Genomic DNA, 13,713 nt, shown 5'->3' on the forward strand with positions numbered 1-13,713 from the left:
TTCCTGTTTGGAGGCTTTCGTAATGCATCTGTTGAGGGAAAAGCGGGCAGGCAAAAGTTTAATATTAGAATATTGAAGCCAAGTTTGTGAAAAAAAAAACCTTTTACTATAAGGAGTGAGTGGGTGCCACCCATTCAGGACTATTATTGTATTTCCATACAGCGTTGCTGTTTTTCCCCAGGGGAAAACAAATCTGAAATTAATCTATCCTAACATAATCTTTGAGGGACGCGGTGGCTCAGTGGGTTAGGACGTTGAGCTAGTCGATCAGAAGGTCGGCAGTTTGGCGGCTCGAATCCCGAGTGCCGCGTAGCAGAGTGAGCGCCTGTTACTCGTCCCAGCTTCTGCCAACCTAGCAGTTCGAAAGCACGTAAAAAAAATGCAAGTAGAAAAATAGGGACCACTACGGTGGGAAGGTAACAGCGTTCCATGCGCCTTTGGCGTCTAGTCATGCCGGCCACAGGACCACGGAGACATCCTCGGACAAATGCTGGCTCTTCGGCTTTGAAACGGAGATGAGCACCGGCCCCTAGAGTCGGAAACGACTAGCACGCATGTGCGGGGGAACCTTTACCTTTAACGTAATCTTTAAAACGAACCAATCCAGAAAATAATATTTCTTAACAAAAAAAATGTTTGAGACGTATATCGTGTGCCGTCTCTGGGTTCACAGTCGTCCCTTTGCTACACAGGCACTATACCAGCGTTCCTCAACCTTGGCGGTTTTCAGACATGCAGGCTGGCTGAGGAATTCTGGGAGTTGAAGTCCGCGCACCTTCAGCAAGTCACTGTGCTAAATAAACCCTCCGGCTTCTCGCACGCGCCGCATTTACCTGGGACGGAGACTACGGCGCGCGCGAAGGGACAAAACACTCGCTTCCTCGACCGTCTCTCCCAGACCCAGAGGAACCGGCTTCGGGCGGGGCTAGAAGGATGGTGACGTAGCCCGCGCCGCGGGGGGGGGGGGAGGGAGGAGCTTCCGGCGCGCCCGGCCTCCTCGGAGCGGAGTTGCCTTTGTCCCTCTGGCTGAGGCGATGCTGTCGTCGAGCAAGAAAGTGGCCGCCGCGGAGGCCCCGGTAAGCGGCGGCGGGAGCGGCGCAGGGAGCGATGGCGCTTCCGAAGCGCCGGCGCCCCCGCCGCCTCCGCCGCCCCCGGCTCTCTCCGCTTCTTTGGGGGCCGCCGCCACAGCGGCGGAGGCCGGCGGCGCCTCGGAGCGCACGCCTCGCAAGAAGGAACCGCCGCGCGCCTCGCCGCCCGGGGCTTTATCCGAGCCGCCTCCCGCCGGCCCCGGTCCCGCCGTGGGCTCCGAAACGACCGGCATCGCCGAGACCCCCGAAGGCCGCAGGACCAGCCGCCGGAAACGGGCTAAGGTGGGTTGCTGCGCCGGGTTCAGGATCTCCCGCTGGGCCAGGGGTAAGGCAACCTCGGCTCTTTGACCACTCGTGGACTTCAACTCCCAGAATTCCTGAGTCAGCGTAGCTGACTCAGGAATTCTGGGAGTTGAAGTCCACGAGTGGTCAAAGAGCCGAGGTTGCCTTACCCCTGCCCTGGGCTTTCCTGAGGGAAGCGGCGGAGGTGATGGTGGCCCCAAGGTCGACCTGCTCGCCAAGCCCCTTTTCCTGGGAGTTTTTTTATTTTTATTTTTATTTTAATTCCATTTATATCCCGCCCTTCTCCGAAGACTCAGGGCGGCTTACAAGCTTAGCAGTAGCCTTCATTCTATGTATATGCCTGCTTATTAGGGCTTTCATACACCCCCCAAGCGGCATTAGAGTTGCCCCCGACCCTTGGAAACCTCTCTCCCCGGGTCGAAATATAAAATTAGGATGGAGCGGTGGTCCTTGGGTGACCTTCGACGTGACCTTTCGGGCAGGCCTGCATTGCAGGGGTGTTGGTGAGGGCAAACTGGGAGGGAGAACGGCATTTCATCTTGTTAGGCATAGGACTTGGTTAGCCTCTGCCTTTAAGTCTGCAGATATTTTCCTCCTGCTGTATTTTTATAAACCGCTCAGTCCAAGACAAGAGCTTTAAATAAAAGTGGCATTCCCCTCCTAGACAGAGATTTATTTATTTTTATTTATTTTTATTACATTTATATCCCACCCTTCTCCGAAGACTCAGGGCGGCTTACAAGCTTAGCAGTAAATTGGTTTTATTTTCTTAGTGTTGACATTATTGAAAGCTTATGTAGCATTAGTAAAGCTTGATGTCGTAAGCTTAGTGTTAAAAAGCTTATATGGTTTTGAAAGACTGTTTTGTAGTTTAACTTTTCAAAGGACTATATATAAAGCACGTTTCACTGAAAGCAAATTTTTATGTTTGCTCAATCATTAAAATTGTTTTGCATTCCCCAGAGTCATCCCTGCCTTTTTTGGGAGGTGGGGGGGGGGGGCGGGGCTGGCCTGCTATATACCCATTCTAAAATCCTTTAATATCCCAAGCGCTTAAAGAGGTAGACAGCGGAATAGGTTTTTTAGTTTAGTTCTCTAATTTAATCGGTTTATGGGTGGAGTCATGATACAGTTGTTCTTCCCATGTTCCGTTTTTTTGCCATTTGCAAAATGTCTTACAGAATGTTACTATTTGGATAGGGGGGGAAAACTTGGGAGCTTCTAGAATTCTTCTCTTCTTCCTAGGAAGAGTAATCTTATTTGCAAAATTACTGAAATAGTTCTGAGAAATGTAATTCCATATTCTTTTGATATCTTGTGCTATATCTTTTATGATATCTGACCAGATTTCCTCTGTGCTAGGTTTGAGGGCAAAACTTAGTTGTGAATGTGTGATAGAATATGTGTGAGAGTATGACACTGCATGATATGAGAGGGGAGTGGATGTGTATATTATACAATATTAACTGCTAGCCCTAAAATTAAACTCTGTGGTTGAACATTGTTTTGAATAAATATTTCAGGATTGTATAGCATATTGAATTTGCATATCATTGTAGAATAAAATCAAATTCTATATCAAAAAGCACTGGTACTTAACAGTTTTGAATTTGTAATCAAATCACGAAATAATGGAATCTGTAACGACCAAGTGTGGATTGATCATCTTATGAGTATAATTCTGTGCTCTGTCTATGATGTATTGCATCTTTAAGCTTGTTCGTTTTATTCAATACAATTTTGCATTCAGTGTTTTTTTGTATTAATCACCTCTCCTGCTGCAATTTACCTGATTGGTCAACATTTTTTCTGGCCAACTCCCAATTACAGGTGGAATACAGAGAAATGGATGAGAGCCTGGCTAACCTTTCTGAAGATGAGTATTACTCTGAAGAGGAAAGAAATGCTAAAGCAGAAAAAGAGAAGAAGCTACCCCCTCCCCCTCCCCCTCCCCCTCCTGAAGAAGAGAATGAAAGTGAGCCGGAAGAGCCATCTGGTGAGTGGAAGGTCCCCCATCCAGCAAGGCCACAATTATTTTACTCCTGAGATATCTGTATTTTTTTTTCCAAGACAGCACAGACAGGCACACACCCTCATCCTTGAGTTCGCCATAGGCTTTGCTGTGGAGCAAAGAAAAAAAGTTATTTCAACCAATTTCCTTTTTCTCTTTAAATATAGTCAGTTACATCTTTTAAGTACTGCACATTTTCATATTTTAATTACTTAGCAAGGTAGAATTGTTGGACATCGTTTTAAAACAAGTTAATTTTTTTTGTGAGAACCGCTTATGGTGTGTTTTTTTCCTCTGCACTTTATTCAATAATCATCAGACGTTTCTGTTTCAGAGAAAGAGTCACCCTGCATGCTAGGCAAGTTTCTAGCATCTAGTTCTTCTAAGGTCCAACTACATGTACAGTATAGTGTTGACATTGTGTCATGCCTTAAGGAAAAAGAGTTAACATCTGGTTTTTTTAAAAAAACACAGTGAACCTGGCCTGGCGCATGGTTGCTAACTGGCAGTCTTTCCTGCAGTTGAAGTCCTAAACCCATTGTTTCAATTAAGAGGACGGCATCAAACGAGAAGGCATAATTTAGTAGATACCACAGTTTGGTTTTAGACAATTGAGTAGATCCAAGTTTAGTCATTATTGAATTGTTGAAATATATCTATTTGGAGTATTGAATGAACTTTATAAGATTAGATAACAAGCCAGTTTAAGTGTATTTGGAGTTGTGTAAATAGGTTAAAGATTAGTTTTGTGTTTCTTGACTATATTATTTGTGGAGAAGACATGGCTTGGTAGCATTTCTAATTATATATTTTCTAACTTTCAGTCTTAATTTGCTCAATTGCCAATTGTGTTAGCCATTTGTGTTGCTATTCTTAACAGATGCCAGCTTTGGCTTTTGCTGCTAGATATTTTTTGCCAGTGTTCTCTGTACCAGAAATCATTTGTATCCTTTTTCTTTTTAATACTTAAGTGCTGGGAACATTTTCCTCTGATGCAGAAAGACACTAAAATTTGTCAATCGATAGGAGTGCAATTATAAAGATAACAGAAATGAAAATCCAGTTGTAACGTGCACTTATATGGGTAGTAGATAAATACAGTCTTCTCACATAAACATTCATTTCAGGGTCACCCAAGCTCCTTATTTTAGTGTGTAATATAGGGCAGGCTATTGGGAAATACTTGGGGGTCTTGCTGATCTGTTGCAAACCTACCAGAGATCTATCAGTAATTCCAGATCTGTCTTACTGTTTGTATTCTGTTATATATGTAGATACTTCAGAGAGAGCAAGAGGGAATACACAGTTAAGCCTGAATATTTTGAAGGTGCAGATGTATCTCCAAATTGCATGTCTTGGAAGGAATTTAACATAATTATTTACTAATTTATGTACTGTATGAATCACAGAATTATACAGTTCATTTGAATTCACTTCTTTACCTGGAGATAAGAGGAGGCACAATAATTGAATAAAGCATGTAAGTTTCTGCTAATAAGAAACTTTCATTAACAGTTTAACGTAAATTTCATTAATTAGGAATTTCAATCTTGGTCTTTGAAAAATGCTTTGACTAGAATATCTGGTACCTTGCTACTTTGTCATAATCTTATTTTTTTGAAAAATGTATTTCTACTGACTGCAGAGTTAGCAGAATAGTACACTGGCTTCAATTTCACTACAAGGTATCTAGCTATTATCTTTATTCTTTCGCATTATTTTCAATCTATTTCTGTTGTCAGCTTGTTTATGATACATTATATCTTTCAAATTTTGACAGAATGCGTGTTCCTTTTCCAGATCCCAAGTATTTGTTTCATTGATTGCTTGCCTTTTGTTATAGAGCTCAAGGCAGTGTTCATAGTATTTCCTCCTCTCTCTTTTCCCATAGCAACATTCCTGTGAGGTAGGTTGGATTGTGAGACTGTGACCGGTCCAAAATAACTCAGAAAACTTTTACATCAATTAGTGGATTTGAATGTGGATTTCCTTAGTGCTAATCGTAAATTCAACTAATAAATGAATAAATAAATAATCCAATACCACTGCAAAGTCAAGTTTCCTTTTCATTTCTGGAAAAGTTCTATTACTTCCCTCAGATCCATTCTTACAATTATGTACTTCATTTTTTTCCATTTTTTGACATCGGCAGAATATTTGAATAAAACATGTTGCAATTCCCCCGATTGCATTTCTGTGATTTTTTTTTAGTTTGCAACAAAATAAGAGGAAACTTTTCAGTTAACAGAAATTCAACAGCTTTGAATATATCTCTGACCGTAAATATTTCATGACCTTTTCCTGCACATGAACACTTGTTCAGAGAAAAAGATTCTTCTACTTTCCTATTTTTGTCAGCAAAGAAGACAGGTAGGGCTACAATAAGAATGCTACTTTAATAATTTTGCCATAGGAAAGGGCTGCAAAATAAAATAGGATGAATTACTTTCAAATATTGTGCAGTAAATATCAGAGAGGTTATGAACTCCAAACACAAAAGACTACTCTTTTGCATGTATTTTGTTGAGAGTGAAAATAACATGTAGAAAGGTAGGAAGAGAGAGCTGAGTTCAAATACAGTGAAGTGCTGTGAGTGTTAAGTTGTGTTAGTGCTGTGCTAAATACATTTTGAGCATTGCCCTCAACAATAAAGGAAGGCAATTTACATGCCACTTACCCAAAAATGTGGAAGGAATTATGTTTTTAAAATTCATCTGCAAGTGGGTTACAAAGAATCAATATATGTGTAATTCAAAGTCGCAATCTTGAGGAAAGAGGAGAGTACACATTCCTGAGATTAAACTGTACCTAAAATTGTCTTACAAGGAAAAAGATGGGCAAAAGACACAGTACAAAAGTTACTTAATTTAAAAAGAGGTTTGGCGTGCCTCTTCATCCACAAATATTGTTCTAGGATGCATCTCTATTCATTTTCTGTTAAGCAATTAAATAGTCTTTATCATATTTAAAAATTACGTTTTAGTTTACTCTTAATTCTTATTTATATAGTAATCATACAGCATTATATTTTACTGAGGTTGCTGTAAGCTGTGAAGGGGAAATTGATACCTGCTAATGTTTTTGTTTGAAGGAAGTATAAAGCTTAATTTTCCTGCAGTACAGGTTATCTACTAATTTGTTTTTCTACAACAGAAAGGGTTTACCGAGATTGAGAATTGCTGTTCTACAACTCTTGTCATCCCTCAGTCCTGGCCAAGCTGACTGTACAGTTATACTTAATCTACATTTAGAGGGCTGCAGAATTACCAGCTGTATCTTATCTATCCACTAAATAATTCCATGTCTCTGTTGATAATTAGAAACCTTGCTGTTGTATAACCATGTCCTTCTAGGTCTTGGCCATTCCCTCAGGTTTTCCTTCCTTTGTAGTATTGTTAATTGTGCAATCCTTCTTTCCTACACATTTCTTTGCTTGCACTGTCCTTACTGTAGCACTGCATTGTGTGCATTAAAGGGACATAATGGTACCAAAAAAAAGAGTCATGCCTTATCTCATCTCCCCTTTCATATGTTATTCCTATAACCCTTCTGTTTTCTTCTTTGTCCATTGTCTAACACTAGGTCCCCCTTCAGTGCCCCAACTCCACTTCAGTAGCTGCATGAAGGTTGACTTTTTAATAGGACACAGAGGAGGTTCATTTTCTATAACACCTTTAACTTCCCCTGCGTCTTCCGATGAAAAAGTGTGTCATCCCATTTAGGTTGCTTGTTTTTGCAAATGAAAGGAAACTTTGGGAAGAATTGAGAGGAGCTTTCTTCAAAATTAGGCAAATTTTGAAGAAGGCTTTTCTCACTTCTCCCTTAGTAAAGAGGCTCTGTTGGTTATGAGTTCTTTAAAGTTCTTTTACTCTGAGTTGGGCTTCCCCCCCCCAATTCCTTACTGTTAATGAGGGGAAAGAAAGCTAATGGAAGAAGAGGGAAATTATCTTTTTCTGTTTTATTTGGCTTATATTACTGGAATATTTATTTATTTATTTATAATGAGACTTGTATGCCGCCCTATCTCCCGAAGGACTCAGGGCGGCTAACAACAATAAAATACAAATGAATACAAATATTAAAAAAGAATTAAATTGTGCCAAAGTCCCACTAAAACCAATAAAAACATTTAAAATCATAATTAAAAACCCCATTATCATCAGTCCAGGTTGGCCTGTTGGAAAAGATATGTCTTAAGGTCACGGTGAAAGGACCGAAGGTCTGGGGCCATCCGGAGCTCCCGGGGGAGTTGATTCCACCAAGCAGGTGCCCCAACAAAGAAGGCCCTCCCCCTGGGGGTCGCCGGCCGACAATGTCTGGCCGACGGCACCCCGAGGAGGCCCTCTCTGTGTGAGCGCACAGGGCGATGGGAAAACGTTCCTGGCAGCAGACGGTCCTGCAAATATCCCAGGCCTAAGCCATGTAGGGCTTTATAGGTTTATATATTACTGCTTTTTGTTTCCATTTGCTTTTTGGAAGCGGCAGTAAGAAAGTTGATACTTCTTATGGAAGCTCAACTTATTGCAGGTGGAAAACCCTTTTTCTTTTATCCAATTGTGCCTCTACTTCCTGAAAAGTCCTGATGGGAAAGAAATTAACAGTTCAAGTACAAACGATCCTTCCTTCTGTTGGACATGCCATGGGTTTCTAGAAAGCACACTTTTGGGGGCTGATATAACAAGACAAAATGAATTAACACAGTACAGTGTGGTATATTTAATGTAAAATAATTGTTAACTATTGCTAACAGTGTTGTTCTATAGCCCTTAACTCAGCAAAAATGGGTGAGGTTGTATTGTGTTCTGTCTGGACTATAATCACTGGCTCAGTCCTGATAATAGTTTCTTGTATTTATCAAGGATGCTGTACTAATATGTTGTGCTTGAGTCTCAGTAAATTCTATTCTGCTGACAAGACTGGATAGAGATAGACCTTAGTGTCGGAGCTTCTAGTGTAGGACTGCTGTGATAAAAGACTACTGATAAATAGCTGAATTACATAATTAATTGCATGGGGAAATTTTTTTATTAAGGTTTATTATAAAATACAAATGAAGAATTGAGAAAGTTAAGAGAAGAAAAGTGCAGAAAGATAATTATATAACTATATTTGCAAGTCTTCTCTTCCGAAATGAGACACACGGTAGAAGATTATTATTTTTTTAGTTTAGCCTGTGGGAAAATAGGAGGAGGAAAGTCTGTGAAGTATGTTTGCCCCCTGGAGTTATTTATAAAAATAATAAAAGAGGGATACAAATAAATAATAATCTGTCCTGCAAGGAGATAATTTATTGAAACAACCTGAACATTTCTTCTTCAGAGTTGCTTCAACAAATTACTCCTTGAAGTATTCACCATTATTTAGGTTCTTTATTTCTGGTATTGGGCAAAAGTGGAAATGAGAGTAGAGGGAAGATTAGGGCTTCCTTCAAGTGTATTTACTTCTCTGCCTCTTTCTCTGAATAGGCCAAAAGCTTTAACACTCTTGGATAATTCAGTGATGCGTGAATAAATATGACAGCATTGTACATAATGTGAATCCTAGCATAGTAAAAGTTATGTAGCATTTAAGTACTTGAAGCTGCACAAAATCAGTCTTAGAAAGTATGAGGTTATGGGAAATAACAATATATCAGATTTCTTGCCCTTTAAATAATATGTTTCCAAGGACATCCCAACCAAGACTTTAAAAATCCTTGGTGTTTCAAACCCTTGGTTAGACTACTCACCTACATGGTCTTCCTAATTATAATGGGAAGTATATTTTTTATTGTGTCATTCATAATCTGTTAATACGCTGGTTCATGCATATTTATCCACCAGGTGCCCTGAAAATACTGTGTATATCCTATCTTTTCCCTATAAGAGTCTGACAAAGGGTTCCAACAACAAGGATGAAGCATTAGAAGACTGGAGAGTATGTGAAGCCCACGACTCATATTTCAAAATTTCGAATTGTCAGAAGGATGTTTTCCCTCCATTAGTTGGTGAACTTCTAAACTTGAATCGCCAACTGTCAGGCCTTCCTGTCCCCAAATGACTTGAACTTATGGAGAAAGGTCCCTGAGATCTCCTCTTTCCTTCCACAGGGCAAGCAGGAGGACTTCAAGACGACAGTTCTGGAGGGTATGGAGACTGCCAAGCATCAGGTGAGGGTGGCGTTTGATGCTGGCCACTTAGTAGCAAGAGCCCCCAAATCAGGGATTGATGCTTGCAAATGCTTGTGGGTGGGCGGGCCCAGACTTAATTTGAAGTACAAGGGACATGCATTTGCTTGTTGAAAAGGGAAAGTAAAACTTTATGTCCCAGCTGGTGAAGACAATGCGAAAAGGAAAGCATTCTGAATTTTTTAGGCAGAATTCCCAGCCCTCTGTTCTTCCATGAATTTGGTGGAAATCAGAGGCTTATGATTATACAATTTAAAAGGCAGTTTCCCTCCCTCCTTTCAGAGCTGTAGGCCTTTTACATTACATACTGTAATTCTGCATATGATTCTAAAGAACAAACAACTCCTTAGTTAGATGCCCACACTTTAACCAATTTGGCTTACACTTTCTGGTTATATATCCCACTGAGTGTTAGACTTATTTTCAAATAAACGTATATAGACGTGTCCTGTTAATTTAGGGATTGTTCACAAATCTGTCTCAGTTTCTTACTTCGACAACCTTTTTGAGAACCTTTGATACAAATGATAATCTCAGTTCCAGCTGATGCCTGCAGGGTAGAATTTTTGTGTCTAAGGATAGACGTGGTCAGTTTCAGGTGCAACTTTTGGTCTGCTTTTCAGAGCAATTTATCATATGTTTAATTTTTGAAGCCTTACCTGTTTAAGTGGGTGGTTATTTTGGATATACATGTTGAAGAGATAAAAGTATAGACCTTGAAATAAATTTATTTGGCATGTCTTAACGATTATTTCGAAGTATGGATTGGGTTTGAAATTTTGAGCAAACAGATCTGTTAAGTGCTGCTATACTGCAATGCTGAGAAGTCTTGGCAAGTCTGACAAGAATTTAAGGTCCAACTAATAAGTCTTTACTAGTATTAGACATTCTAATTCTTTGATCTTCTTTCTTTGATCTTCCTTAAATGTCAAAAAGGTGGTATGGGTATCTATCTGGAATTATGTTCTAAGTGTCAATGGTTCTGAATTTGTGATTTTTGTGTTCTGTTCTTCCTTGAAACATTTCCCAGTTCTGATGCTCCCCCGGGTATGCTGAATAACAAATGATCCTCAGTCATCATGACTTGGATGGCGGCTAAGCAGGATGATTAACACTTGGGTGGCATCAGTTGGGAAATTATTATCTTAGACAACTTATTGAGATTTACCAGCCAAGCTCAGGTACTCAGGAAGCCCTTTATAGCTTAAAAAATGGTAACTTTGGGAAGGCAAAAATTCCAGTGGTTGATATATGCTTATATGAGGACCACAACAGTGTCAACTTCCAATTGCTATATTCAAATTACTGTTACGTTTGTGTCAGTGACAGAGATGAAAGATTCTTCCTCCTAAGCCCTGAATCTTCCTTTCAGCACACTTTCATTCCACAACCTTGTGATTCTGTGGCCTGCACATTCCCTTGAAAAGAATACACTTAAGCTATTGCTTAATTACAGGCAGTCCTCAACTTATGACCACAATTGAGCCCAAAATTTATGTTGCTAAGTGAGAAATGTCTTAAGTGAGTTTTGTCCCATTTTACAACTTTCTCGCCACATTTGTTAAGTGAATCGCTGCAGTTCTGAAATGAGTAAAGTTGAGTGAACTGGGTTTCTCCGTTTACTTTTCTTGTCAAAAGGTTGCAAAAGATTATCACGTGACCCTGGGACACTGCAACCAGCATAAAGGTGAATCAGTTGTGAAGCATCCAAATATAAATCACGCCCTGGGGATGTTGCAATGGTCATAAGTTAACTTTTTCCAGTGCCATTGTAACATTGAAAGGTCACTAAATGAAGTTTGTAAGTCGAGGACTGCCTGTACACTTTAAATAACCTGTGGCTTATTTACGGTAGTAATATTTTATTTAGTTGTTTTTCTTATACCATTAGGCAGTCACTCTCAGCTGAAATGGGAAAGCTGGTCATCTTATAGGACATCATCTAGCAAAAGCTGATTTGTCAGACAAATCTATTTTTGTTTGCACAATTGGCTACATCTATGTTACACAAGGATTATGTAAATGTTACACTTAAATATGCAGATTTGTACTCATATATATGTTGCATATTTCAGTTTCAACCTTGTAATTTCAACTTTTGTCTACAGAAGAGCTAATTATAGAAAACAACATTTGAGAGACTCAGACTGTTACATGCTATGTAATTATTCAGCTCTTGCATTCATACAGTATTGTAGCTATACAGAGCTCTTATATCTGTAAGAATGTGCATTATATCAATTGTGTTTCCTGAAGGTATAAGTTGTAGCTGAAAGTGCTGCTGGCAGACCTTTGTGGATAGGAACAATTGATAGAAGAACAGAATGCTGGAAGAATTGCTCTATGGATTGGGTCCAGCATAAAGCCAATTTTGTTTCTAAAAAAGTTCATTACTCCATCCTAACTGCATTTGGATCACATGGTTTATTTTTAAAAATGCAAGATTTATTTGCACTTGACATGTTATGAGTAATTTAATGAATTTGTAACTGCAACAAAAAACATTCTAAGGTCAGTTCAGGGATTTATGTTTTGCCCAAAGCAAAAATCCAATAGGAAGAGAAACAGCAATGCCCTAATTCTCCCAGTGGTTGCTCACCATAAATAATGGGTAATATTAACTTGGGCATCCATTTATGCAACCTCAGACCTCCATTTATACAATAATTGCAATTATGCACATTTGTGGGCCTGTATTAGAGTTTATTACTGTTGTAGATCAAGTATCACAAATGAGCATATGTGAAACCTTAATACTAGGATTTTGTACAGAGATAGATGCTTCAGTGTGATTTCCTCCTATGTTCAACTCTAGTACCGGTAAGTACTCAGGCAGAACTGTTTTCTAGTGACACATAAATCATAACTCGGTCCTGCTCCTATTTGTGTTTTTCAGTGCAACTAAAATATCCGTGGTTTTCATTCTGAAATGCTAGTGTTCCTCGAGAGTTAAAAATTTTAAATATACCAACTTATATATTAGGCACATTGGCATCTGATATTGGAAATCTGATATTTCTTTTTCAATAGTTTTGGCTTAGTGGATATGTTTAAAAACCTGAGAGAGATAGCCAAAAAATATGCTTGGGTTTTTCACCCAGAAGCTAGGAGAAAGATTGAAAGTCTGATTTATATAGCATGTGAGGAGCTTGTGTGACCCTGTCTTGATCATATCTTGCTAAATATCTTCTTGGTAGTGTGTCATAGAAAGACACGATCTTTGCCATGTATTTCAGGGGTCTCCTTTGGCATTGGGGTGCAGTCCATCTCATTGCCATCTTGGGGATTTGGTTGTTCTCCATACAGAGTATATGACCTGCAAGCTGACCATTGCCGGTCCCAAGCCCAGATGAAAAAGGAGGAGGGTTGAAACTGGGCCAGCAGATATTTACGGATAGTCCTCGACTTATGACCACAATTGAGCCCAAAATTTCTGTTGCTAAGCGAGACATTAGTTAATTGAGTTTTGTCCCATTTTACAACCTTTCTTGCCACTGAACCACTGCAGTTGTTAAGTTAGTAACATGGTTGTGAAGTGAATCTGGCTTGCCCATTGACTTTGCTTGTCAGAAGGTCACAGAAGGTGAACATGTGACCCTGGGACACTGCAATCATCATAAATATGAACCAAGTTGCCAAGCGTCCTGATTTTGAGCACATAACCATGTAGATGCTGCAATGGTCATAAGTGTGAAAAATGGTCAAAAATCGCTTTTTTTCAGTGCGGTTGTAACTTTGAACAGCATTAAATGAATCCCTGTAAATCAAGGATTCCCCGTAGAAGGAAAGGGAGAAAGAATTAGTGTAACTGTCCAAACACTTCACCCTAAAATCTAGGCTAAAATAAAGCTTTCTTATTAGGTAGGTGTGATTTGCTGTGAAAGCAGCATCAATCAATCAATCAGTTTTCTGCATCCCATTTGGCTGTTAAATGATTAAGAAAAAAAACATTATAGTTCCAAATGTCAGCAGTTTAAAAAGAATAAAAAGAGGGAAATACCCTAAGGAAAGCAAGTAGAGAAGGGGAACTTCATTGCATGTTGTATCTCATCCTTATGATTCCATTTCCTTTTTCAGCATTGGTCTAATAATGCTTGCTCATCTGTGGCATTAGTGATCCTTACGATGAAACCATCACAGATTTT

General features: G+C 39.6%; 1 protein-coding gene across 1 annotated transcript in view; it reads left to right on the forward strand.

Annotated features, from left to right (window-relative positions):
* Positions 1-992: 992 nt before the first annotated feature.
* The window catches only part of KDM1A (lysine demethylase 1A), a 29,281-nt gene continuing 16,560 nt past the window's right edge, over positions 993-13,713 (forward strand). Inside the window, exons 1-3 of the mRNA XM_081334258.1 lie at positions 993-1,370; positions 3,222-3,387; positions 9,491-9,550. Coding sequence (XP_081190384.1) covers positions 1,035-1,370; positions 3,222-3,387; positions 9,491-9,550 — 562 coding nt within the window. The 5' untranslated portion in view covers positions 993-1,034. The remainder of the gene's footprint in view (positions 1,371-3,221; positions 3,388-9,490; positions 9,551-13,713) is intronic.

Source organism: Vipera berus, assembly GCF_964194415.1.
Source record: "Vipera berus genome assembly, chromosome: 9".
Taxonomy (NCBI): Eukaryota; Metazoa; Chordata; class Lepidosauria; order Squamata; family Viperidae; genus Vipera; species Vipera berus.